The sequence below is a fragment of the Eschrichtius robustus genome, chromosome 6 (assembly GCF_028021215.1).
Source record: "Eschrichtius robustus isolate mEscRob2 chromosome 6, mEscRob2.pri, whole genome shotgun sequence".
Taxonomy (NCBI): domain Eukaryota; kingdom Metazoa; phylum Chordata; class Mammalia; order Artiodactyla; family Eschrichtiidae; genus Eschrichtius; species Eschrichtius robustus.
Window position 1 is genome coordinate 79,443,010 of NC_090829.1, and position 23,351 is coordinate 79,466,360.

General features: G+C 38.6%; 1 protein-coding gene across 3 annotated transcripts in view; it reads left to right on the top strand.

The window, feature by feature from the left end:
* Positions 1-23,351, top strand: part of POLQ (DNA polymerase theta) — a 114,136-nt gene that overhangs the window by 15,270 nt on the left and 75,515 nt on the right. For all 3 annotated transcript variants that reach the window (XM_068546652.1, XM_068546654.1, XM_068546653.1), the window contains 6 exons: positions 2,042-2,189; positions 4,374-4,520; positions 13,218-13,430; positions 17,978-18,120; positions 19,583-19,787; positions 20,107-20,249. In XM_068546652.1, coding sequence (XP_068402753.1) covers positions 2,042-2,189; positions 4,374-4,520; positions 13,218-13,430; positions 17,978-18,120; positions 19,583-19,787; positions 20,107-20,249 — 999 coding nt within the window. The remainder of the gene's footprint in view (positions 1-2,041; positions 2,190-4,373; positions 4,521-13,217; positions 13,431-17,977; positions 18,121-19,582; positions 19,788-20,106; positions 20,250-23,351) is intronic.

The following is a 23,351-nucleotide window of genomic DNA, read 5'->3' on the forward strand; positions in this document are numbered from 1 at the left end:
TGTTTACACTAAACACTAATGTGGAAAATTGACCTTTTGTTTAATGATATAGGTATAATATAGTAGAGTGGAAAAATCATTTTTTGGAGTCAGAAAGACCTACTTCTGATACTTCATAGGGATACTTGATATGGCTATGATATTAGTTGAATCACATAACTTCTCTGAATGTAGTGTCTTCATCTATAAAATGGGATATAATACTTGTCTTTAGTATTGTAAGAATGAAATTTGATTTAAAAAAATTGCCTAGCACCTAGAAAGGGCCTGAGAAATATCCCCTCCCCACACCCCTAAATACACTTTAAAACGTTTAGTTCACAGTATTTTTCTAAGCCTGTTTCTTCGGGCCTGAGAATATCCCCTCCCCACACCCCTAAATACACTTTAAAACGTTTAGTTCACAGTATTTTTCTAAGCCTGATTCTTCAGTCCTGAGGTTAAAGGACTGACTCATGATCTGTGCTGCGAGGGATCTGTTTTTATGCCGAGCAGTGCCTCTGAGTACTAAAAAAGTTAAGGGTAAGTTTAGAACTAGGAATAGGACTAAATTCTTGTGTTTTAGTACCCTCATAGGTATGCATTTGTAGCTTCTGTATGCCTGGTATGGAATCTTATTTAGTTGCTTCGATCTGTACCCCAAATTTCACCTGACTGTGTCTTGGTTACCTCAAATATATAAGTAAGCACATTCATCTACTCTCCTGTTAATCTTCTATTATCATGCCTATGCCTCCATCTCATTTAAATGTTACAGCTCTTACCTGGATTTTTGAAATAGCCTCATAATTGATCTCTTTGCTTCCTACTTTGTCCCCTTCAGTCTGTGCTTAAATCAAGAGCTAGTGACCTATTTAAAATGAATATCACATTCTGCTCAAAAACTTGTGATGGTTCCCTGTTTCATTTAGAATGAAAGCCAACATCTTTAAAGTAGCCTACAAGCCCCTGCATGATCTGCCCCACTCCCTTAGTGCTCTGACTTCAGTTTCTATATTCCTTCTTACTTCCTCCATAGCCTTTTTGCTATTCCATAATATGCCAAGAATCTCCCACCTCAGGTTCTCTTTATCTGGAATGCTTTCTCCCCCAGGCATCAGTAGGGTTTACCCTTTCACCTTTGGACCTTTACTCAAATGTCAATTTCTCAGACCTTCCTTGGCCACCTTATTTAAATTGCTGTGTTCTCCCATTCCTCCTATTTTCCCTGTTTTATTTTTCTCCTTTGCACTTTTCAAAATTGAACATACTATGTGTTTTACTTATCTTGTTGTTTTTATCTATCTTTTCTTACTGAAGTAGAAGAACTCTGAGGGCAGAGCTGTTTTTCTGCTTTATTCTCCATCCCCAGTGCCTAGAACAATATATGGCACATAGTAAATATTTGCTTAATGAGTGAATGGATTAATGAATTGATCCAGTTACACACACTGACCTTCCAGTTTTGAGAACTCCCTGGGCCCCACTGGGTGTTTACAAATGCTCTTTGTTCTGCTTGAGATGTGTTCCCTGTCCCCCAGTTACCTTTCATTAAGATAATGCTTCCCATTCTTCACATCTCAGCTAAATCATCAGTTTCTCAGGGAAACCTTTCTTTCAGATTTTTCTGTCAAATTTATGTCAAATATGAGGCTTCAAAACACCATAAAACTCTCTTTTATAGTACATATTATGATTGTATTTTACATTTGTTTGTTTAGTACTTTAATATGTTTCCCCAGTGAGACCTAAACCCTTTAAAGATAGTACCTTGACTTTCTTTTACTCACCATTATATCCCTATTACCTGAGGGTTGGAGGTCAGTCAATATTAGTTGAATGAATATAAGGTATTTCCTACTCACCTTGCATCATAAGGAAGTTTATTTTCTTCTTTTCTCTTTCTGTTTTTTCTTTGTTTTATTACTGACTTTGTGTAACTGATTTTTATCATGCTTTTGTGTAGAAAAACCTCTCCCTTGAAGCAAAATGAATGACTTTAAAATGATATGAAAATGTTTTGAAAGTACTACTACAGTGGCAACTTCTCTTTCTTTTTTAGGGAGATGAGGACCATGTTGTTAGTTTATGTTATGAGACCATTCGTGATAACCATTCAGTATTACTTTTCTGTCCATCAAAGAAATGGTGTGAGAAGTTGGCAGATATCATTGCCCATGCATTTTACAGTCTACACCATCAAGCTGAGGGTAAGTTACTGATGGCAGTGAAAGCCTCCATACTTAGGACATTTGCTTGAAAGTAATGTTAATTATATTAGCAAAGCATGGCTCTCTTTCATCATTGCCACCACCTGCCTACTGGATACTCCTTTGTAAAACTATGCTTTTGTGACTAATCATCTCCTTATCCTCCTTACAGACAGTGTGTACACACATTCAGACTAATCTTCAGAGTTTTAGAATGTTGGATTTCTACAGGTATATACTGAGGTTCTTCATCCAGGATCCATGGGCTTTGAGAGGTTGACCTCGAAGCCCCTAAATTGTATAAAAAACTTCACATATACACATTTTTTGGGGGAAAGCAGTCATATCTTTTTTATATTTCCAAACTGTAACTCTAAAAAGAATCATACACACACACACACACACACACACAGACACACGTATATGTACATATACATATATACACATGTATTGGGTTGGCCAAAAAGTTTGTTCATAACATCTTACAGAAAAAGCCTAATGAACTTTTTGGCCAACCCAATATTTTAAAATCGGCTTTACTGAGGTGGAATTTATGTGGAATAAAATGTACCCACTTGAAGTGTGTAACTTCATGAATTTTAACAAATGTGTTCACCTGTTTAACTCCCCCACTGTGATCAACATGTAGAACATTTCTGTCACTCTAAAATGTTCTCTTTTGCTGTCAATCTCCTCCCTCTATCCCCAGCTTCAGGCAACCACTCATATATTTTCTGTCACTCTAGATTAGTTGTGCCTTTTCTAAGAATTTCATGTTGTAAATGAAGTCATATTGTGTGTATGTGTCTTCTGTGCCTGGCTTCTTTCACTCAGCATAATATTTTTAAGATTCATCCAGATTGTTACTTTTATCAATTTGTTTCTTTTTTATTGCTGAGTATTGATCTAGTATATTGCTATAACCATTAGTATATATTTTTACTGATTCTAGGATGAGTACTAGCTTATGGTCCCTTGGGGTCAAAGATAAGTGTAGGGAAGACAGACCAGTTCTAGTTACAGAATACTACGATATTTTATGACTTTGTTATGACAGTGGCATCTTGAGGACAGGTGATGGATATCTCAAGCCTAGCTCCAATAAGTAAACTTTGCCTGAAGTTATATTGGGTAGACTCTGATCCAACGTTATAATATCTCTTCTACTTCCCTCTTAATTGATACTTTCTTATTATGCCAACTTGTATTTTTTATGTGAACCATGATAACTTATATTCCTTAATAACCAGAAACATTATTAGTATTTTCTTTGCTTGAGGCTCTGTTATTTTGATTTATAGCAGTGGTTCCCAAATCCTAGTGCTTAGACTGGAGCCTGGGCTATGATGAAGTTTTCACCAGAAGAGTAAAGACAAGGCAGCACATTTTTCATAAAGATGAATTTTAAATTTTGAAATTATCCCTACTGATTTTTTTATGTTAAAATAACTTTTCTTTTGAAATAAGGAATCAATGATAATTTTTTAAAAAATTTAAATTGTCCTTAGAGAAATAAAACTTTGGCAACCCTCTGTGGATCCTCAAAATTTTAGGAAAAGTTTACCTAAAAGACTTAAAAATATATAAAATATAAGATACATTCTATGAGAAGGTTTACTAGTTCAGAAATCCAAAAGTCTAGGAAATTCTTGAAGCAAACATAGTTCTTGCATCTAAGAAAGTCTTCTGGGGGAAGTTACACATAGAGGCAAAAACAGAGGGTAATGTATGATTAATTATCACATTGGTGCCAAAAAGGCTAGAAGAATTGTCATTTAGAACTAAGCTCCTATGTGATTCTGACACTGCTGGTTTGGGGGGTGGGGCACACTTTGAGCAAGGATTTTGATTTTTAGGCTCTGAGTGGTAGTATCTGTAATTTTCTCCTTCCTTCAGCTGTTTCTTTTGATCTCCTCCTGTGGGCTTGATCTCACCCTAATATAGTGTTTCCTAAACTTTGGTACACATTAGAATTGACTGGGGAGATTTAAAAATCGTTATGTCCAGGTTGCATCGCATCGCAAAGTCCAGAGGTGAATGCCAGGCATCAGTATTTTTAAAAGATGTCCAGGTGATTATTATATGTAGTAGTTTCAGAACCATTGCCCTCTGTCATGACTCAGGCAGATAGCAGTTAAAGAGGTCCAAGGGGAGGTGACAGTGTTGATGATTTTTTTGTGACAGGATTGGTAAGATCATCTGAACTTCCACCAGTGATACTGGAACAAAAGGGCCTCCTAGAAGTGATGGATCAGTTAAAACGTTTGCCTTCAGGACTGGACTCTGTATTACAAAAAACTGTGCCATGGGGAGTAGCGTTTCATCATGCAGGTATCCGTATTTATAGTATGTTTTAAGAAGCCCCCTCCAAAAATCCTTATAATTTCTTCATTTTTATTTTTATATTTGATTTGCATTTGATTTCTTGTTAACCACACTTAATACTCTTAGATTTCATTTTAAGAAATTGTGTGATTAAGGTTAAACAAGAATAAAACAAACATGTAGGTTTACTTATCTGTATGGTATATAAATACTAGATATAAGCTTTTTTGTACCATTGGGGAAGTGAATTCTAAAATTATTACCTTTCTATACTTTGTTTCCTTAAAAATTAGGTTAGAGTGGTACTTGCTATCCTAATTTTATGCCACTCTGTTTCCTTTTATCTCAAGGGGTATTGGAAATATTCTCACGAGTATATCAAAATCAAATTAATTTTAGAATTTGTCATATTATATTTTGAGAGGGCTACAAGTGTTTAAAAACCAAATACCTAGGTTGTCAAAATTGCAAGGGTTATGACAGTCACCGAATTAAATAATTTCTTTCAGGGTATGATCTGTCCATGATGATACGTGCTGAGGATATGATTAAGAATATATAGTTTCTATGATTAGGAACTTAGCCTTTTCAATTTATTTAAAATTTTTATCATGCTATATGTAAATAAATTTTTAAAAAATATGTATATACCCACACACACAAACACATAAAAGAATATTTTCATTGTATATAACTTATAATGCATACTAATAAAATGGATACCGGTGGACCCACAACTTATTTACAAACTAGAACCCCAATCCTTTTGATTTTTTTTTTTTTTTTTTTTTTTTTAAACATCTTTATTGAAGTATAATTGCCTTACAATGGTGTGTTAGCTTCTGCTTTATAACAAAGTGAATCAGTTATACATATACAATATGTTCCCATTTCTCTTCCCTCTTGCATCTCCCTCCCTCCCACCCTCCCCATCCCACCCCTCTAGGTGGTCAAAAAGCACTGAGCTGATCTCCCTGTGCTATGCGGCTGCTTCCCACTAGTTATCTATTTTACATTTGGTACTGTATATATGTCCATGACACTCTCTTACCCTGTCACATCTCACCCCACCCCCTCCCCATATCCTCAAGTCCATTCTCTAGTAGGTCTGTGTCTTTATTCCCGTCTTGCCACTAGGTTCTTCATGGCCTTTTTTTTTTTTTTTTTTTTTCCTTAGATTCCGTATATATGTGTTAGCATACTGTATTTGTTTTTCTCTTTCTGACTTACTTCACTCTGTATGACAGACTCTAACTCCATCCACCTCATTACAAATACCTCCATTTCATTTCTTTTTATGGCTGAGTAATATTCCATTGTATATATGTGCCACATCTTCTTTATCCATTCATCTGTCGATGGACATTTAGGTTGCTTCCATGTCCTGGCTATTGTAAATAGAGCTGCAATGAACATTTTGGTACATGACTCTTTTTGACCTATGGTTTTCTCAGGGTATATGCCCAGTATTGGGATTGCTGGGTCGTATGGTAGTTCTATTTGTAGTTTTTTCAGGAACCTCCATACTGTTCTCCATAGTGGCTGTATCAATTTACATTCCCACCAACAGTGCAAGAGTGTTCCCTTTCCTCCACACCCTCTCCAGCATTTATTGTTTCTAGATTTTTTGATGATGGCCATTCTGACCGGTGTGAGATGATATCTCATTGTAGTTTTGATTTGCATTTCTCTAATGATTAATGATGTTGAGCATTCTTTCATGTGTCTGTAGGCCATCTGTATATCTTCTTTGGAGAAATGTCTATTTAGGTCTTCTGCCCATTTTTGGATTGGGTTGTTGGTTTTTTTGTTATTGAGCTGCATGAGCTGCTTGTAAATCTTGGAGATTAATCCTTTGTCAGTTGCTTCATTTGCAAATATTTTCTCCCATTCTGATGGTTGTCTTTTGGTCTTGTTTATGGTTTCCTTTGCTGTGCAAAAGCTTTTAAGTTTCATTAGGTCCCATTTGTTTATTTGTGTTCTTATTTCCATTTCTCTGGGAGCTGGGTCAAAAAGAATCTTGCTGTGATGTATGTCATAGAGTGTTCTGCCTATGTTTTCCTCTAAGAGTTTGATAGTGTCTGCCCTTACACTTAGGTCTTTAATCCATTTTGAGTTTATTTTTGTGCATGGTGTCAGGGAGTGTTCTAATTTCATACTTTTACATGTACCTGTCCAATTTTCCCAGCACCACTTATTGAAGAGGCTGTCTTTTCTCCACTGTATATTCTTGCCACCTTTATCAAAGATAAGGTGACCATATGTGTGTGGGTTTATCTCTGGGCTTTCTATCCTGTTCCATTGATCTATATTTCTGTTTTTGTGCCAGTACCAAACTGTCTTGATTACTGAAGCTTTGTAATATAGTCTGAAGTCAGGGAGCCTGATTCCCCCAGCTCCATTTTTCGTTCTCAAGATTGCTTTGGCTATTCGGGGTCTTTTGTGTTTCCATACAAATTGTGAAATTTTTTGTTCTAGTTCTGTGAAAAATGCCAGTGGTAGTTTGATAGGGACTGCATTGAATCTGTAGATTGCTTTGGGTAGTAGAGTCATTTTCACAATGTTGATTCTTCCAATCCAGGAACATGGTATATCTCTCCATCTATTTGTATCATCTTTAATTTCTTTCATCAGTGTCTTATAATTTTCTGCATACAGGTCTTTTGTCTCCTTAGGTAGGTTTATTCCTAGATATTTTATTCTTTTTGTTGCAATGGTAAATGGGAGTGTTTTCTTAATTTCACTTTCAGATTTTTCGTCATTAGTGTATAGAAATGCAAGAGATTTCTGTGCATTAATTTTGTATCCTGCTACTTTACCAAATTCATTGATTAGCTCTAGGAGTTTTCTGGTAGCATCTTTAGGATTCTCTATGTATAGTATCATGTCATCTGCAAATAGTGACAGCTTTACTTCTTCTTTTCCGATTTGGATTCCTTTTATTTCTTTGTCTTCTCTGATTGCTGTGGCTAGCACTTCCAAAACTATGTTGAATAATAGTGGTGAGAGTGGGCAACCTTGTCTTGTTCCTGATCTTAGTGGAAATGGTTTCAGTTTTTCACCATTGAGGACAATGTTGGCTGTGGGTTTGTCATATATGGCCTTTATTATGTTGAGGAAAGTTCCCTCTATGCCTACTTTCTGCAGGGCTTTTATCATAAATGGATGTTGAATTTTGTCGAAAGCTTTCTCTGCATCTATTGAGATGATCATATGGTTTTTCTCCTTCAATTTGTTAATATGGTGTATCACATTGATTGATTTGCGTATATTGAAGAATCCTTGCATTCCTGGGATAAACCCCACTTGATCATGGTGTATGATCCTTTTAATGTGCTGTTGGATTCTGTTTGCTAGTATTTTGTTGAGGATTTTTGCATCTATGTTCATCAGTGATATTGGCCTGTAGTTTTCTTTCTTTGTGACATCTTTGTCTGGTTTTGGTATCAGGGTGATGGTGGCCTCGTAGAATGAGTTTGGGAGTGTTCCTCCCTCTGCAATATTTTGGAAGAGTTTGAGAAGGATAGGTGTTAGCTCGTCTCTAAATGTTTGATAGAATTCACCTGTGAAGCCATCTGGTCCTGGGCTTTTGTTTGTTGGAAGGTTTTTAATCACAGTTTCAATTTCAGTGCTTGTGATTGGTCTGTTCATATTTTCTATTTCTTCCTGGTTCAGTCTCGGCAGTTTGTGCATTTCTAAGAATCTGTCCATTTCTTCCAGGTTGTCCATTTTATTGGCATAGAGTTGCTTGTAGTAATCTCTCATGATCTTTTGTATTTCTGCAGTGTCAGTGGTTACTTCTCCTTTTTCATTTCTAATTCTATTGATTTGAGTCTTCTCCCTTTTTCTCTTGATGAGTCTGGCTAATGGTTTATCAATTTTGTTTATCTTCTCAAAGAACCAGCTTTTAGTTTCATTGATTTTTGCTATTGTTTCCTTCATTTCTTTTTCATTTATTTCTGACCTGATCTTTATAATTTCTTTCCTTCTGCTGGCTTTGGGGTTTTTTTGTTCTTCTTTCTCTAATTGCTTCAGGTGCAAGGTTAGGTTGTTTATTCGAGATGTTTCCTGTTTCTTGAGGTAGGCTTGTATTGCTATAAACTTCCCTCTTAGCACTGCTTTTGCTGCGTCCCATAGGTTTTGGGTCGTCGTATCTCCATTGTCATTTGTTTCTAGGTATTTTTTGATTTCCCCTTTGATTACTTCAGTAATCACTTCGTTATTAAGTAGTGTATTGTGTAGCCTCCATGTGTTTGTATTTTTTACAGATCTTTTCCTGTAATTGATATCTAGTCTCATAGCGTTGTGGTCGGAAAAGATACTTGATACAATTTCAATTTTCTTAAATTTACCAAGGCTTGATTTGTGACCCAAGATATGATCTATCCTGGAGAATGTTCCATGAGCACTTGAGAAAAATGTGTATTCTGTTGTTTTTGGGTAGAATGTCCTATAAATATCAATTAAGTCCATCTTGTTTAATGTATCATTTAAAGCTTGTGTTTCCTTATTTATTTTCATTTTGGATGATCTGTCCATTGGTGAAAGTGGGGTGTTAAAGTCCCCTACTATGATTGTGTTGCTGTCGATTTCCCCTTTTATGGCTGTTAGTATTTGCCTTATGTATTGAGGTGCTCCTATGTTGGGTGCATAAATATTTACAATTGTTATAGCTTCCTCTTGGATCAATCCCTTGATCATTATATAGTGTCCTTCTTTGTCTCTTGTAATAGTCTTTATTTTAAAGTCTATTTTGTCTGATATGAGAATTGCTACTCCAGCTTTCTTTTGATTTCCATTTGCATGGAATATCTTTTTCCATCCCCTCACTTTCAGTCTGTATGTGTCTCTAGGTCTGAAGTGGGTCTCTTGTAGACAGCATATATATGGGTCTTGTTTTTGTATCCATTCAGCCAGCCTGTGTCTTTTGGTGGGAGCATTTAATCCATTTACATTCAAGGTAATTATCGATATGTATGTTCCTATTCCCATTTTCTTAAATGTTTTTGGTTTGTTATTGTAGGTGTTTTCCTTCTCTTGTGTTTCTTGCCTAGAGAAGTTCCTTTAGCATTTGTTGTAAAGCTGGTTTGGTGGTGCTGAACTCTCTCAGCTTTTGCTTGTCTGTAAAGGTTTTAATTTCTCCATCGAATCTGAATGAGATCCTTGCTGGGTAGAGTAATCTTGGTTGTAGGTTTTTCTCCTTCATCACTTTAAGTATATCCTGCCACTCCCTTCTGGCTTGCAGAGTTTCTGCTGAAAGATCAGATGTTAACCTTATGGGGATTCCCTTGTGTGTTATTTGTTTTTTTTCCCTTGCTGCCTTTAATATGTTTTCCTTATATTTAATTTTTGACAGTTTGATTAATATGTGTCTTGGCGTGTTTCTCCTTGGGTTTATCCTGTATGGGACTCTCTGTGCTTCCAGGACTTGATTAACTATTTCCTTTCCCATATTAGGGAAGTTTTCAACTATAATCTCTTCAAATATTTTCTCAGTCCCTTTCTTTTTCTCTTCTTCTTCTGGGACCCCTATAATTCGAATGTTGGTGCGTTTAATGTTGTCCCAGAGGTCTCTGAGACTGTCCTCAGTTCTTTTCATTCTTTTTTCTTTATCCTGCTCTGTAGTAGTTATTTCCACCATTTTATCTTCCAGGTCACTTATCCTTTCTTCTGCCTCAGTTATTCTGCTATTGATCCCATCTAGAGTATTTTTAATTTCATTTATTGTGTTTTTCATCATTGCTTGGTTCCTCTTTAGTTCTTCTACGTCCTTGTTAAATGTTTCTTGCATTTTGTCTATTCTATTGCCAAGATTTTGGATCATCCTTACTATCATTATTCTGAATTCTTTTTCAGGTAGACTACCTATTTCCTCTTCATTTGTTAAGTCTAGTGTGCTTTGACCCTGCTCCTTCATCTGCTGTGTGTTTTTTTGTCGTCTCATTTTGCTTATCTTACTGTGTTTGGGGTCTCCTTTTCACAGACTGCAGGTTTGTAGTTCCCGTTGTTTTTGGTATCTGTCCCCAGTGGCTAAGTTTGGTTCAGTGGGTTGTGTAGGCTTCCTGGTGTAGGGAACTAGTGCCTGAGCTCTGGTGGATGAGGCTGGATCTTGTCTTTCTGGTGGGCACATCCACGTCTGGTGGTGTATTTTGGGGGTGTCTGTGGCCTTATTATGATTTTAGGCAGCCTCTCTGCTAATGGATGGGGCTGTGTTCCTGTCTTGCTAGTTGTTTGGCATAGGGTGTTCAGCACTGTAGCTTGCTGGTCATTGAGTGATGCTGGGTCTTGATGTTGAGATGGAGATCTCTGAGAGATTTTTACCGTTTGGTATTACGTGGAGCTGGGAGGTCTCTTGTGGACCAGTGTCCTGAAGTTGGCTCTCCCACCTCAGAGGCACGGCCCTGATGCCTGGCTGGAGCACCAAGAGCCTTTCGTCCACACGGCTCAGAGTAAAAGGGAGAAAAAATAGAAAGAAAGAAAGAAAGAAAGGAAGAAAGAAAGAAAGAAAGAAAGAAAGAAAGAAAGAAAGAAAGAAAGAAAGAAAGAAAGAAAGGAGGGAGGGAGGGAGGGAGGGAGGGAGGGAGGGAGGAAAGAAAGAAAGAAAGAAAGAAAGAAAGAAAGAAAGAAAGAAAGAAAGAAAGAAAGAAAGAAAGAAAGAGGCTATAATATAGTGAAGCAAAATAAAGCTATTGTAAAGCAAAGCTATACAGACAAAATCTCACCCAGAAGCATATACATATACACTCACACACAAAAAAAAAAGGAACAGGGGAAAAATTAATATATCCTGCTCCCAAAGTCCACCTCCTGAATTTGGGATGATTCGTTGTCTATTCAGGTATTCAGCAGATGCAGGCACATCAAGTTGTTTGTGGAGTTTTAATCCGCTACTTCTGAGGCTGCTGGGAGAGATTTCCCCTTCTCTTCCCTGTTCGCACAGCTCCTGGGGTTCAGCTTTGGATTTGGACCCGCCTCTGCGTGTAGGTCACCTGAGGGCGTCTATTCCCCGCCCAGACAGAACGGGGTTAAAGGAGCAGCTGCTTCGGGGGCGCTGGCTCACTCAGGCCGCGGGGAGGGAGGGGTACGGAGGAGGCGGGGCGAGCCTGCGGCGTCAGAGGCCGGCGTGACGTTGCACCAGCCTGAGGAGCGCAGTGCGTTCTCCCGGGGAATTTGTCCGGGGATCACGGGACCCTGGCAGTGGCGGGCTGCACCGGCTCCCGGGAGGGGCGGTGTGGAGAGTGACCTGTGCTCACACACAGGCTTTTTGGAGGCGGCAGCAGCAGCCCCAGCGTCTCACGCCTGTCTCTGGGGTCCGCGCTGATCGCCGCGGCTCGCGCCTTTCTCTGGAGTTCGTTTAGGCGGCGCTCTGAATCCCCTCTCCTTGCGCGCAGCGAAACAAAGAGGCAAGAAAAAGCCTCTTGCCTCTTCGGCAGCTGCAGACTTTTTCCCGGCCTCCCTCCCAGCCAGCTGTGGTGCGCTAAACCCTTCAGGCTGTGTTCACGCCGCCAACCCCAGTCCTCTCCCTGCGATCCGACCGAAGCCCGAGCCTCAGCTCCCAGCCCCCGCCCGCCCCGGCGGGGGAGCAGACAAGCCTCTCGGGCTGGTGAGCGCTGCTCGGCGCCGAGCCTCTGTGCGGGAGTCTCTCCGCTTTTTCCTCTGCGCCCCTGTTTCTGTGGGATCCGCGCTGTTAGCTGCGGCTCGCGCCCGTCTCTGAAGTTCGTTTAGGCGGCGCTCTGAATCCCCTCTCCTCGCGCACCAGGAAACAAAGAGGGAAGAAAAAGTCTCTTGCCTCTTCGGCAGCTGCAGACTTTTTCTCGGACTCCCTCCCGGCTAGCTGTGGTGCGCTAACCCCTTCAGGCTGTGTTCACGCCGCCAATCCCAGTCCTCTCCCTGCGATCCGACTGAAGCCCGAGCCTCAGCTCCCAGCCCCCGCCCGCCCCGGCGGGGGAGCAGACAAGCCTCTCGGGCTGGTGAGTGCTGGTCGGCACCGCTCCTCCGTGCGGGAGCCTCTCCGCTTTGCCCTCCGCACCCCTGTGGCTGCGCTCTCCTCCGTGGCTCCGAAGCTTCCCCCTTCTGCCACCCGCAGTCTCTGCCCGCGAAGGGGCTTCCTTGATTTTTTTTAAAATAAAAGAAAATAAAAAATAAGCCACATAATTGTGTATTCTATATGCTGTTTTTCATTTACTCATGTATTTATTCTTCAGACATTTATTTATGTGTCTCACCATGATGTTGGATAGACCCTGCGGATACTGTTATAAGGCATGTCTCTACCTTCAAGGAGTTCTTGTCTAGAGCAGGGGTCAGCAAACTACAGTCTGCTGGTCAAATCCAGCTGTTTTTGTAAATAAAGTTTTATTGGAACACAGTCTTGCCCATTTGTTTTGCGGCTGCTTTCATGTGACAATGGTAGAGTTGAGTAGTTGCAGCAGAGACCATCTGTCCTGCAAAACCTAAAATATTTACAGATAAAGTTTGACAACCCCTGGTCTAGAAGATGAGATAGAAGTACAGTATACAGTACAAGGGTTGGCAGATTATACTCTTAAATTGGTAGACTGTGATTACTTCTTTGTTTACAGTCATAACAATAGCTTGAAAAAAATCTTTACATGCTTGTAACAGATCCATTTGTAAGTGATCAAGTACAATATTTTCATTATATGTTAATAAATATATGCTATTGTAATTTCTTTTTTTTAGGTCTTACTTTTGAGGAGAGGGATATCCTTGAAGGAGCCTTCCGTCAAGGTCAGATTCGGGTCTTGGCAGCAACTTCTACTCTTTCATCTGGGGTGAATTTACCTGCACGTCGTGTAATCATTCGGACTCCTATTTTCAGTGGTCGACCTCTAGATATTCTTACTTACAAGCAGATGGTTGGTCGTGCTGGCAGGAAAGGAGTAGACACAGTAGGTAAGTGAGTTTGAATTTTGTAATAGTGTTGCTGAAGGACAGTGTCAATCTACCTGAAATTGAATGGCAACCCATTTCTTATCATGCTGTATTTCTTTGTTATCCAAAACACTAATGTCATCGTTTTGGATTTACTTAATATTTATATGAGTATAACTTAAAATTTTCATATCATCAACTATTGATTTTCTAAGTAATGTAGAATCAAGATTTTCTTTTGTATTATATACAGTGAAATGATTCAGTATTATGTTAATCAGATGACATCACATTGGCTGTAAGATGACTTAATTTCCAGTATCATCTACTATTTTGTGCTAGTGAAGGGATTAATTTTTATGGGTATTAATTCTGTTTATGTGCCTGCTGTAAGAGTTCAAATAAGGATGCTGAGAGCTGGGAAGTACTCTCACACTTTTGGAATAGGAACTTCATGTACCCTCTTTCTCTTTCTAAATTGGTGCTGGCTCTGAAAACACTTTTTCAGTTTTTTATCTTGTATCAGCAAGTAATGATAATATTACCAGCAATGCAAACAAAAGTTTTGTCTTAAGCAATAGGGAAGAGGCTTGTTTGAATTAAATATGAAGATAGCAGCAAATATTATTTCTTGCCTGCTACATTATTCTGGGTATGACTAAATTGTTGAGTCTTCTAACATTAAAGAACTTTGAGAGGAACATTCTCTGTCACACTTTCTTTCTTCTAGTTTGTTTTTCCGTGTTCAGCAATATAGTTTCTATCTTGTGGTATAAGATGGCTATTCCAGTCTCTGTTATCACATCTGCATTTCAGTCATCAGGAAGGAGAGATGAGGAAGTAAAAGGCCCATCCTACCCTTTAAGGGCACTTCCCAGAAGTTGCACATAGTATTTCTCCTTACACACAATTGGCCAGAACTAAGTCACATGTTTATATTCCCCGACTACAGGGAAGCTGGTGAATATAATCTAGCTGAGTGGCCCTGTGTTCATCTAACATTTAGGGGTTTTATTAAAGAAAGAATGAGAGAATGGCTATTAGGGGCAAGTGTTAGTCTCAGCCCTAGTAGCAAATGATTCGTCTGTGTGTAATCCCTGAAGGGCCACTGGTCTGCCTCACTTTTAAGCCCTAAGAAGTTTGTTGATTAAACAAACCTTCCAACTCATTGGATTTCTCTTACTATAGGAATCAAAGAAGTTTATCCTGCTTCTGTCTCTTACTTTATCTACGAAATATGCAGATTACATTTATGTGTTTTAAAAGGGCAGGAGGAAGAGCTAAGACACTCCCTTCTCATTTCTAACTGCCTCCTTCTGTCCTTCCTCCAATTTTCATTTCTCAGTAGACTCACAACTCTGGAGAGTGGAGTGTAAGTTCATTTTACACAGATGCTCTTCTTTCAAGGCCAGAGGGTCTTCAAGGTAATGTAAAGATAAGGAGGTTTTATTTGCCTTGCTACATTCTTAGCTTGTGCTTATCTTTCTCATGGGGAAGAATAATAGGAAGGTTGGCACCCTGGACTAATATCAAGCCTTAAATCAGATAACATTCAAACAATACTAAAATATACCACAACAACTTTGTTTCTGAGGTCTTGGAAACTTCTGAGATTTTGACTTTGCATAATGTTCCATTTTAGGATGGCATATGGCTTGCTCAGAATTTCTTTAAGTGGGGAATGTGCAAATAAAGGGTTTCATATCAACTATGAAGATTTAAATACTTGGTCATTCTTTTTGGACTGCGTAGCATGTTTGTAACTTCTTTGCATTTTATAAATGATGTTAATATTTCCTGGATAGTTCATGGAGTTTTATTTAGATGACTCTTTAATCTCTCTTTGGATTTCTTGGAACCTTCCAGTGTAGGATGATGGTGCTTTGTGCCAAAACAGTGACTTGCAAGTTAAAAAGTTTGCAGATCTATCTATATCAAATCTATGAATGATTTGATTCTAATTGACTTCTCAATTATAATATGGATACAGCCTCACTAGGCAGGTGGGAATGGGATCTGGACGTATATACTGGCATTATTTTGGGCATTTTCATAAATCTTGCTCATGCTGAAAAAGGATTGTCTATTTTGTTGAAGAATCAAAGCCTGGAAGAGCTTTACACTGTTCAAAGTGGCTTTTTACCTTGTTGCTAATGCTAGTTGATCCATTTTCTAGGTAGTTTTTTTTGTTTTAAGCTGGGTTGTTTTATAGTTATCACAAGAGCCAGGTGGTATATTTTATTCACCTGGCTTTTGTTTGTTTGTTTGTTTGTTTTGATGGTACCTATGTTTTCTGTAATTATATTTGGGATAACTAACCAATGATTATCAAGTTTATAGTTCCTTATATTTTTCCTATCTTGTCTCAATTTGGCAGTGTTAAGAAAGCATCATCTGTATTTTCTTTCTGCCTGGGTGGTTAGTATAGTCCACCACAATGCTACTTTTATTTTTATTTTTCTCTAATGCAAATGGCTTTCAGTTTGCCTGTTGAATATCTTATTTACCACTTCCTTTCCCTTACTATTGGATTCATTTTTGAAAAAAAATTTGTTTTCTCTAGTCTTAATTGTTGTAATAAGTGTTTATGTTTGTATAAATTGTATATTTGTGTATTTTTTTCTTAGTGACTTTTTTTTAAAGATTTATTTATTTATTTATTTTGTGGCTGCGTTGGGTCTTTGTTGCTGCGTGCGGACTTTCTCTAGTTGCGGTGAGTGGGGGCTACTCTTCGTTGCAGTGCACAGGCTTCTCATTGCGGTAGCTTCTATTGTTGCGGAGCATGGGCTCTAGGCGTGTGGGCTTCAGTAGTTGCAGCACGTTGGCTCAGTAGTTGTGGCACGCGGGCTCTAGAGCACAGGTTCAGTAGTTGTGGAGCACGGGCTTAGTTGCTCCATGGCATGTGGGATCTTCCCGGACCAGGGATGGAACCCGTGTCCCCTGCATTGGCAGGCGGATTCTTATCCACTGTGCCACCGGGGAAGTCCTATATATGTTTTTAATTAATAAGTGCTTTCACATATTTTTGTTCACTTGATTGTTTCAATAGCCTAAAGCATTTAAATTAGTGAGTGTTATAATATGATTTCTAGGTATCTGTTAATAGTTTTGATTTTATATTATCATCATGTATAACTGATACTGAACTCAGGTTTGGCTACTCACTACACAATAGGCCAGTAAGTTAAGTGACAAGGTGTTGAGTCAAGGAAAGTGACTTTATTAGAAAAAGCCAGCTAACCGAGAAGGAGAAGATGGTGGACTAGTGTCCTTAAAAATTATCTTAACATCTTGGTGCAGGCAAAGGGCTTTTAAAGGCAGTGTGAAGGAGGGTGCTTCCAGGTGCATGAGCAGCTTGTGCACAATTCTCGGATTGGTTGGCATCAAGGTGAAGTTTCAAGCATCACCAGTTTTCTGGGTTCAGCTGGTCTGGGGTCTGCATGCTTGCAGTCAGCAGTTTTCATCTGGGGGTCTGCTTCCTATAGAACAACTTAGGAACGTGTGTTAGATCTTTTATCAGTATCTTTCAGGGAACTGAGAGTTCGGTGACTCTGCTTTGTGGCTGGTTTATAGTCTAAATTGTTACCAGTTTCCTGGCCCAACAGCTATTCTTTGTTTCTACACCTTCACATTTCCTAATCATTAACTCTTGAGCCAGCCTTTTGAGACTGAGGGGAGGCCTGGGAGCTTTTTACTTCAAAGGACAGGGACACAGGGACTGGTATGCAGTTTCATAACCAGTAATAATCTGCATCTGCATTTTCCTTTATAGTTTTCAAAATATCTATTACTATTATATACTTAATTACTCAATAACAGTAGTTAATCCTGTAGGGAAGGAAAAAACTTTTCCTCTACCCTCTTAGGTTCTATGCCTAGTGCCTGCAAATGAAACTGACAAATTACAGATTAACAGGAAAAAAGCCATACATATTTGACTTGATGTTAATGTTTAATTTTTTACATACACTGAGTCCCTAATAGAAAAGTAGAAATCTAAAGAAGCAGTTAGATGCTGGGGGCTTATATACCCTTTGAACAAAGGGTGATGAATTGTAGAGAAGTGACAAGACAAAGGAATAGGGGTTTGGGCTTCTAGGGGGTGGTACATTGTGGGAAGGTAGATATATGCTGGAGATTAATGCAAGTTAAGGTTTCTTTAGTGAGGTTTGTGCATACCCATCTCAATACTGACTTTTTGTCTCCAGTGATAAGAATTGTCCTCCTGCTGTGAGAGACAGGAAAGGGAACACCTTCACAGAGAAATTTACGTCCTGCTTCTAAGCAAATAAGGAGAAAGCAAAGAGCTCTTTCTATGTTTGCTGCTTCCCAATTGGCTTCAGGTCAAAATAATCCTTATGCTAAAGTGGCATATTTTGGTGTAGCATATTCTGATCCCCTTCAATCCAAAATTCAGAAAATAAAAACAGTGATAATTATATGATTATAACAGCCACTATCATCTCTTGTCTCCTTTTAAACAAATAAACCAGTTTAAATTCTCTTTAGCAGGTATTTTATGTAGATGTGTTGGGATTCTGCAAATATATAGTTTTTTTTGATTATAGGTGAGAGTATCTTAGTTTGTAAAAACTCTGAGAAATCAAAAGGTATAGCTCTACTTCAGGGATCTCTAAAACCTGTTCGCAGCTGTTTGCAAAGACAAGAAGGAGAAGAAGTAACTTCGAGCATGATAAGAGCTATTCTGGAGGTAAGAGAGAGTTCACTAAATTACCATTTGCTTTTTTGTTCCTATAGTACAATGATAGAACTTTAGTATGTGAAAAATCTTAGCTTTGTGTTTCTGTATGAGATTATTTATAGCCTTCCCAAGTCTGAACCTCTTCTACTTTATATAGTTATTTCCTGGAGTTTAATACAGCTAGTGCCATATGAATCTACTTCAAAACAGTGGATTAAATCACAAATGCCAGATGGTTATTTTTTAGATATTCTTTATTATTTTCTGAATTTTAAAAAAAAGATGACAAAAATGGACCTTAGTTCCTCCATCCAGATAATACCTGTTGACATTAAAATAAAATTAAATTACAAATACACAATTAGAAGTTGCAAACTTCTAAATACAGAAGTATCTAAAGTGAAAAATAAAACCTTTTGCTTGGAGTCCTCAAAGGTAACCCCTTTTAACTGTTTCATGTATTCATCCAAAAAAGTTTCTATTCCTATACCAGCATGTCTTGCTGTTGGTTTCATTGCTGGTGCTGGAGGACTGGTATTGTACTCATTCTCTTTTTCTCCCCTTTAGCTCTGTTTAAAAAAAAAAAAAGAAAGTAATTGATAGCACAGGATAGGTAAGACTGTAGAAAGTAGGCGCTCATACAGTGCTGAAACTCTTTTGGAGAGCAACGTGGCCATACCTACTAAGAATTTTTTTAAAAACGCACAAAGCCATTTATCCAGCAGATTCACATCTAGGAATTTTACCTAGAGAAGTATTTGTGAAATTTCATCAAATTAAAGATACAAGAATGTTTATTATAGCTCTATTGGTAATAAGAAGAAACTGGAAACATCTAAAATACCATTAAAACTAAACAAATCTTGGTAAAACTATGCTTTGCTCTCATTAAAAAGAATGAAATAGCTCTGTTTAGAATGATTTGGTATGTTTCCAGTATACATTAAATGAAAGAAGACAAGGGGCAGATTAGTATATGTAATAGAATAGTTTCAGGAAAATGATATCTATAAGATGCCACTTTCATCTTTTTCTACACCGATTCTCACCCCTCTTCTAGGTGGGGAATATTCAATACTTGCATTCTTATATGCCCACATATTTAAAAAAGGAAGGATGAGAAGAATTGATTTGGTTCATGGCCATGAACCATCAACACCTCCTTTATATATGTTATATACTTATATATGTATATTATTTAATTATGTTGTTAATTCCCACATTTCAGATAGATAATGATTCATTTATTTTCATTTATGAGAACATGCTATATCTACTTTTAAGGAAAACTTTTCATGTTGTCAGTAGGTGTTATCTACCTTTGTAATGAATGATGGTGGAAGAGTTAATAAAGAGTCTCTACATTAAGATGCTGATAATATTTTAAGAGAACAAAGTAATTTCTTTTATATTTTGAGGACCTATGTGTCTTATTAAAAAGTTACAGAATATTTCAAACCTCTTGTCTCAGATAATAGTTGGTGGCGTGGCAAGTACATCACAGGACATACAAACTTATGCTTCTTGCACATTTTTGGCTGCAAGTATGAAAGAAGGGAAGCAGGGAATTCAGAAAAATAAAGATTCTGTTCAACTTGGAGCAATTGAGGCCTGTGTAATGTGGCTACTAGAAAATGAATTCATCCAGATTACTGAAGCTAGTGATGGAACAGAAGGTAAATTCTTCTTAATTGCAACTTACTCACTTTTTCACCTTTAGTGATTTAGAGTATCTAAGACTGCTTAGTAAAAGGAAATTGACTTTTCCAGCAGTATAAAAGGAAACTGACTTTTCAACTCATTTTTAGTAAATCAGTGCTGTCAACATCAGACAATTAGCATAGAGCCTGCTAACAAATATCCATGCATTGGATTCTGTTTGTAAAATTTATCAGAGCCTTAAAATGTTAATTATAGAATGCCAAAAGACAGCATTTGTTTTATTTTATTTTTAACATTTGGTCCTTTATTTCTCCACCCCCAATCCCAAATCAGGAAGTGTGTATCATCCAACACATCTTGGTTCGGCAACTCTTTCTTCTTCACTTTCTCCAGTTGATACTTTAGATATTTTTGCTGACCTCCAAAGAGCAATGAAGGGCTTTGTTTTAGAAAATGATCTGCATATTGTTTATCTGGTAAGTTCTGTTTTCTTCATTATTATATTTGTGAAAATGGGGAGAAAATACCTATAAGAATCCTGAACATCAAAGATACCCTAAGGGAATATCTTGTCTGCTTTCCTTGACTAGGGTAGTACTGGTGGGAATAGAGAAGAAGTAAGAAGAATTGTTGTAAAGTAATAAGCTAAATGTTCTAGTGACCTTTTCAATCTACTTGCCTACTTGTCTTTTTTCTCCAACTTTCTTTCAAAAAGTACTTGAGGTGATTTATTAATAAATGTGTATTATATAGTATGTAAGAACACAGCAAAGGACAATGAGATATCTGGAAATTAAAGATAAGATCATAATGTAAAACTCAAGCAAAGGTTGGTACATAAACAAGGACACCATTAAGTCATGTACAGTTGTTGTGCCCAACATTGGTTCTGGGCTGTCTAGCAGCTGTAGCAAAGAGGGAAGCTTTGTTAGTCTCAATGTTCATAAGATAAAAAAAAAAAAAATTTGGGAGGAGCATTGCATTTTATTGCCTAAGAGAAATGTCCTAAAAAGACACTATGGGACTTAGATTCTTGATAAAATATTTAGAGTAAATGCAATTAGGAATTTTTAAAGTTTGTTTATATTAGATAATCTTTTATAAATATTGTTTCTTATAACAAAGATTTTTGATAAGAATTGAGTAAAATAAAGTTTGAGATCATATTCTCTGGGAAGAACCTGACCAGAAATAAATACTTAATTTTGCAATTAAGAGCAGATGTGGGGAGTGGTGTAAGCAAGATGGTGGTATAGGAGATCCCTGGCTCTAGTCCTCATCAAAAATACAGATTAGCAACTATTCACAGTCAAGAATGCCTTTCTGAAAATCCCAGAACCTGGTGGTGAGGTTAAAACACTCTCTTAGAGCACAAAAACTGAGAGAGGCCACATGAGAACACTAAGAGCAGTGGTTTCACTTTGACTCTGTTGCCGCTCCTTCAAGCAAGCACAGTGCCACACTGAGGCATCCAGTTTCTCTAGTGGGGAGAAGAGAGTCAAGGTAGTCATCCAGTTTCCTCAGCATTCTGGAGTATTCCCTGGGAAGGTCACTTCTGTCTCGCCTCATGGAGAACCCTGGGAATATTGGCAAGGCTAGACCACCAAGGGTCAGCTAGTAACAAAAAAGTGGGTGGGGCTCACAGTGACCAGTATGTGGATCATGGCAGTGGCTCTGTATCTCTCCTGGCCACCTCGCCCAATCAGAGAGGCCAGTAAGCGATTCCACTCACTGTGACATCAGAATGACGTCCCCATCTGGCCAAGAAGCAGGGTGAGCAGTTCTGCCCAGCTGGCATCCCTGGCTAGTGGCCTGTGCATAGTCCTCAATGTATATTTATACATTTTTATTTTTTATAACTTTGGGAGAATTCGTGGAGGGAAAAAGTAGTAACAGAGCCAGATTAAGAATGTGATTTATGAGCTCTTAATAAAGGTCATAATAAAAACCTTTTAATTAAAAAAAAAAAAAGAGAGCCAAGCCAGCAGCCCCACCAAACTGCAGAGCTTGCTTGCAGTCTTACCTGACCAGGGAGCCTGACTGTGGAACATAGCCTGGAGTCCTGCATGAACACAGAGTTCATCCTGTGGGCATACCCAACTGTGGAGCACAGTCTCTGTCTACACCTGAACATGGAATCCAGCTAATGGCACCAACCAGCCAGGGAGTACAGTTTGTTCCTGCCTGACCGGAGAACCCAAGCAGCAGCCCTACCCAACCTCAGAGCTCAGCCAGTGGTCATGCCTATCCATGGACCCCAGCTAGCAGTTCCACCTGACCAGGCAGCTCAGGCAGTGGTCCTGCCTGAATGCAGAGCTGAGCCAGTGGCCCCACCCAACCAGAGGCCCTGCCTGCCCTCCTATGGACTCTACCAGCTGGCCCTTTCTAGAACCCCAAGCTAGCCTGACTAGTGAAGGTCTTTCTCTGCCAAAGCAAATGTGAGGATTGGAAGAGGTGACTGCTTCCTCAAATGCACAGACACCAGCACCAGTATGCAAGAGTAAAGAAGAATCAGGGAAACATGACACCACCAAAGAAACTAATAAAGCTCCAATAACCAAACTTAAAGAAATAGAGATCTATGAACTGACTGACCAAGAATTCAGACTAATCCTTTTAATGAAGTTCAGTTAACTACAAGAAAACACAGATAGGCAACAACAAAATAAAGAAAACAATACATGAACATAATGAGAAGTTCAACAAAGAAACAGAAACCATTTTTAAAAAGCCCCCCAAGCCCTCTAAAACCCAGAAATCCCAGAGCTGAAGAATACAATGAGTGATCTGTAAAATTCAATAGAGAGCTTCAAAAGCAGACTTGATCAAGCAGAAGAAGGAATCAGTGAACTCAAAGATAGGTCATTTGGGGCTTCCCTGGTGGTGCAGTGGTTGAGAATCTGCCTGCCAATGCAGGGGACACGGGTTCGAGCCCTGGTCTGGGAAGATCCCACATGCCGCGGAGCAACTAGGCCCGTGAGCCACAACTACTGAGCTTGCGCGTCTGGAGCCTGTGCTCCACAACAAGAGAGGCCGCCATAGTGAGAGGCCTGTGCACCGCAATGAAGAGCGGCCCCCGCTTGCCACAACTAGAGAAAGCCCTCGCACAGAAACGAAGACCCAACACAGCCAAAAATAAATTAATTAATTAAAAAAAAAAAAAGATAGGTCATTTGAAGTTATACATCCGGGGGGGGGGGTTGGGGGGATGGAAAGAATGAAGAGTGAAAAAACCCTGCAAGACTTATGGGATGCCATCATATACATTATTGAAGTCCAAGATGGAGAAGAGAGAGAAAAAATGGCAGAAAGTTTATTTAAAGAAATAATGGCTAAAAACATGCCAAATATGGCGAGAGATATGGACATGAAGCTAAAAGGACCCCAAACAGGTACAACCCCAAAATGACTTCATCTAGACACATCAAACTGTCAAAAGTCCAAGAATCAGAATTTTGAAAGCAACAAGAGAAAAGACTCTTGTCATGTACAAGGAAACCTCAAAAGGCCATTAGTGGATTTCTCAGCAAAAACTTTGCAGAGAGAATGGTATGATATATTCAAAATATTTAAAGAAG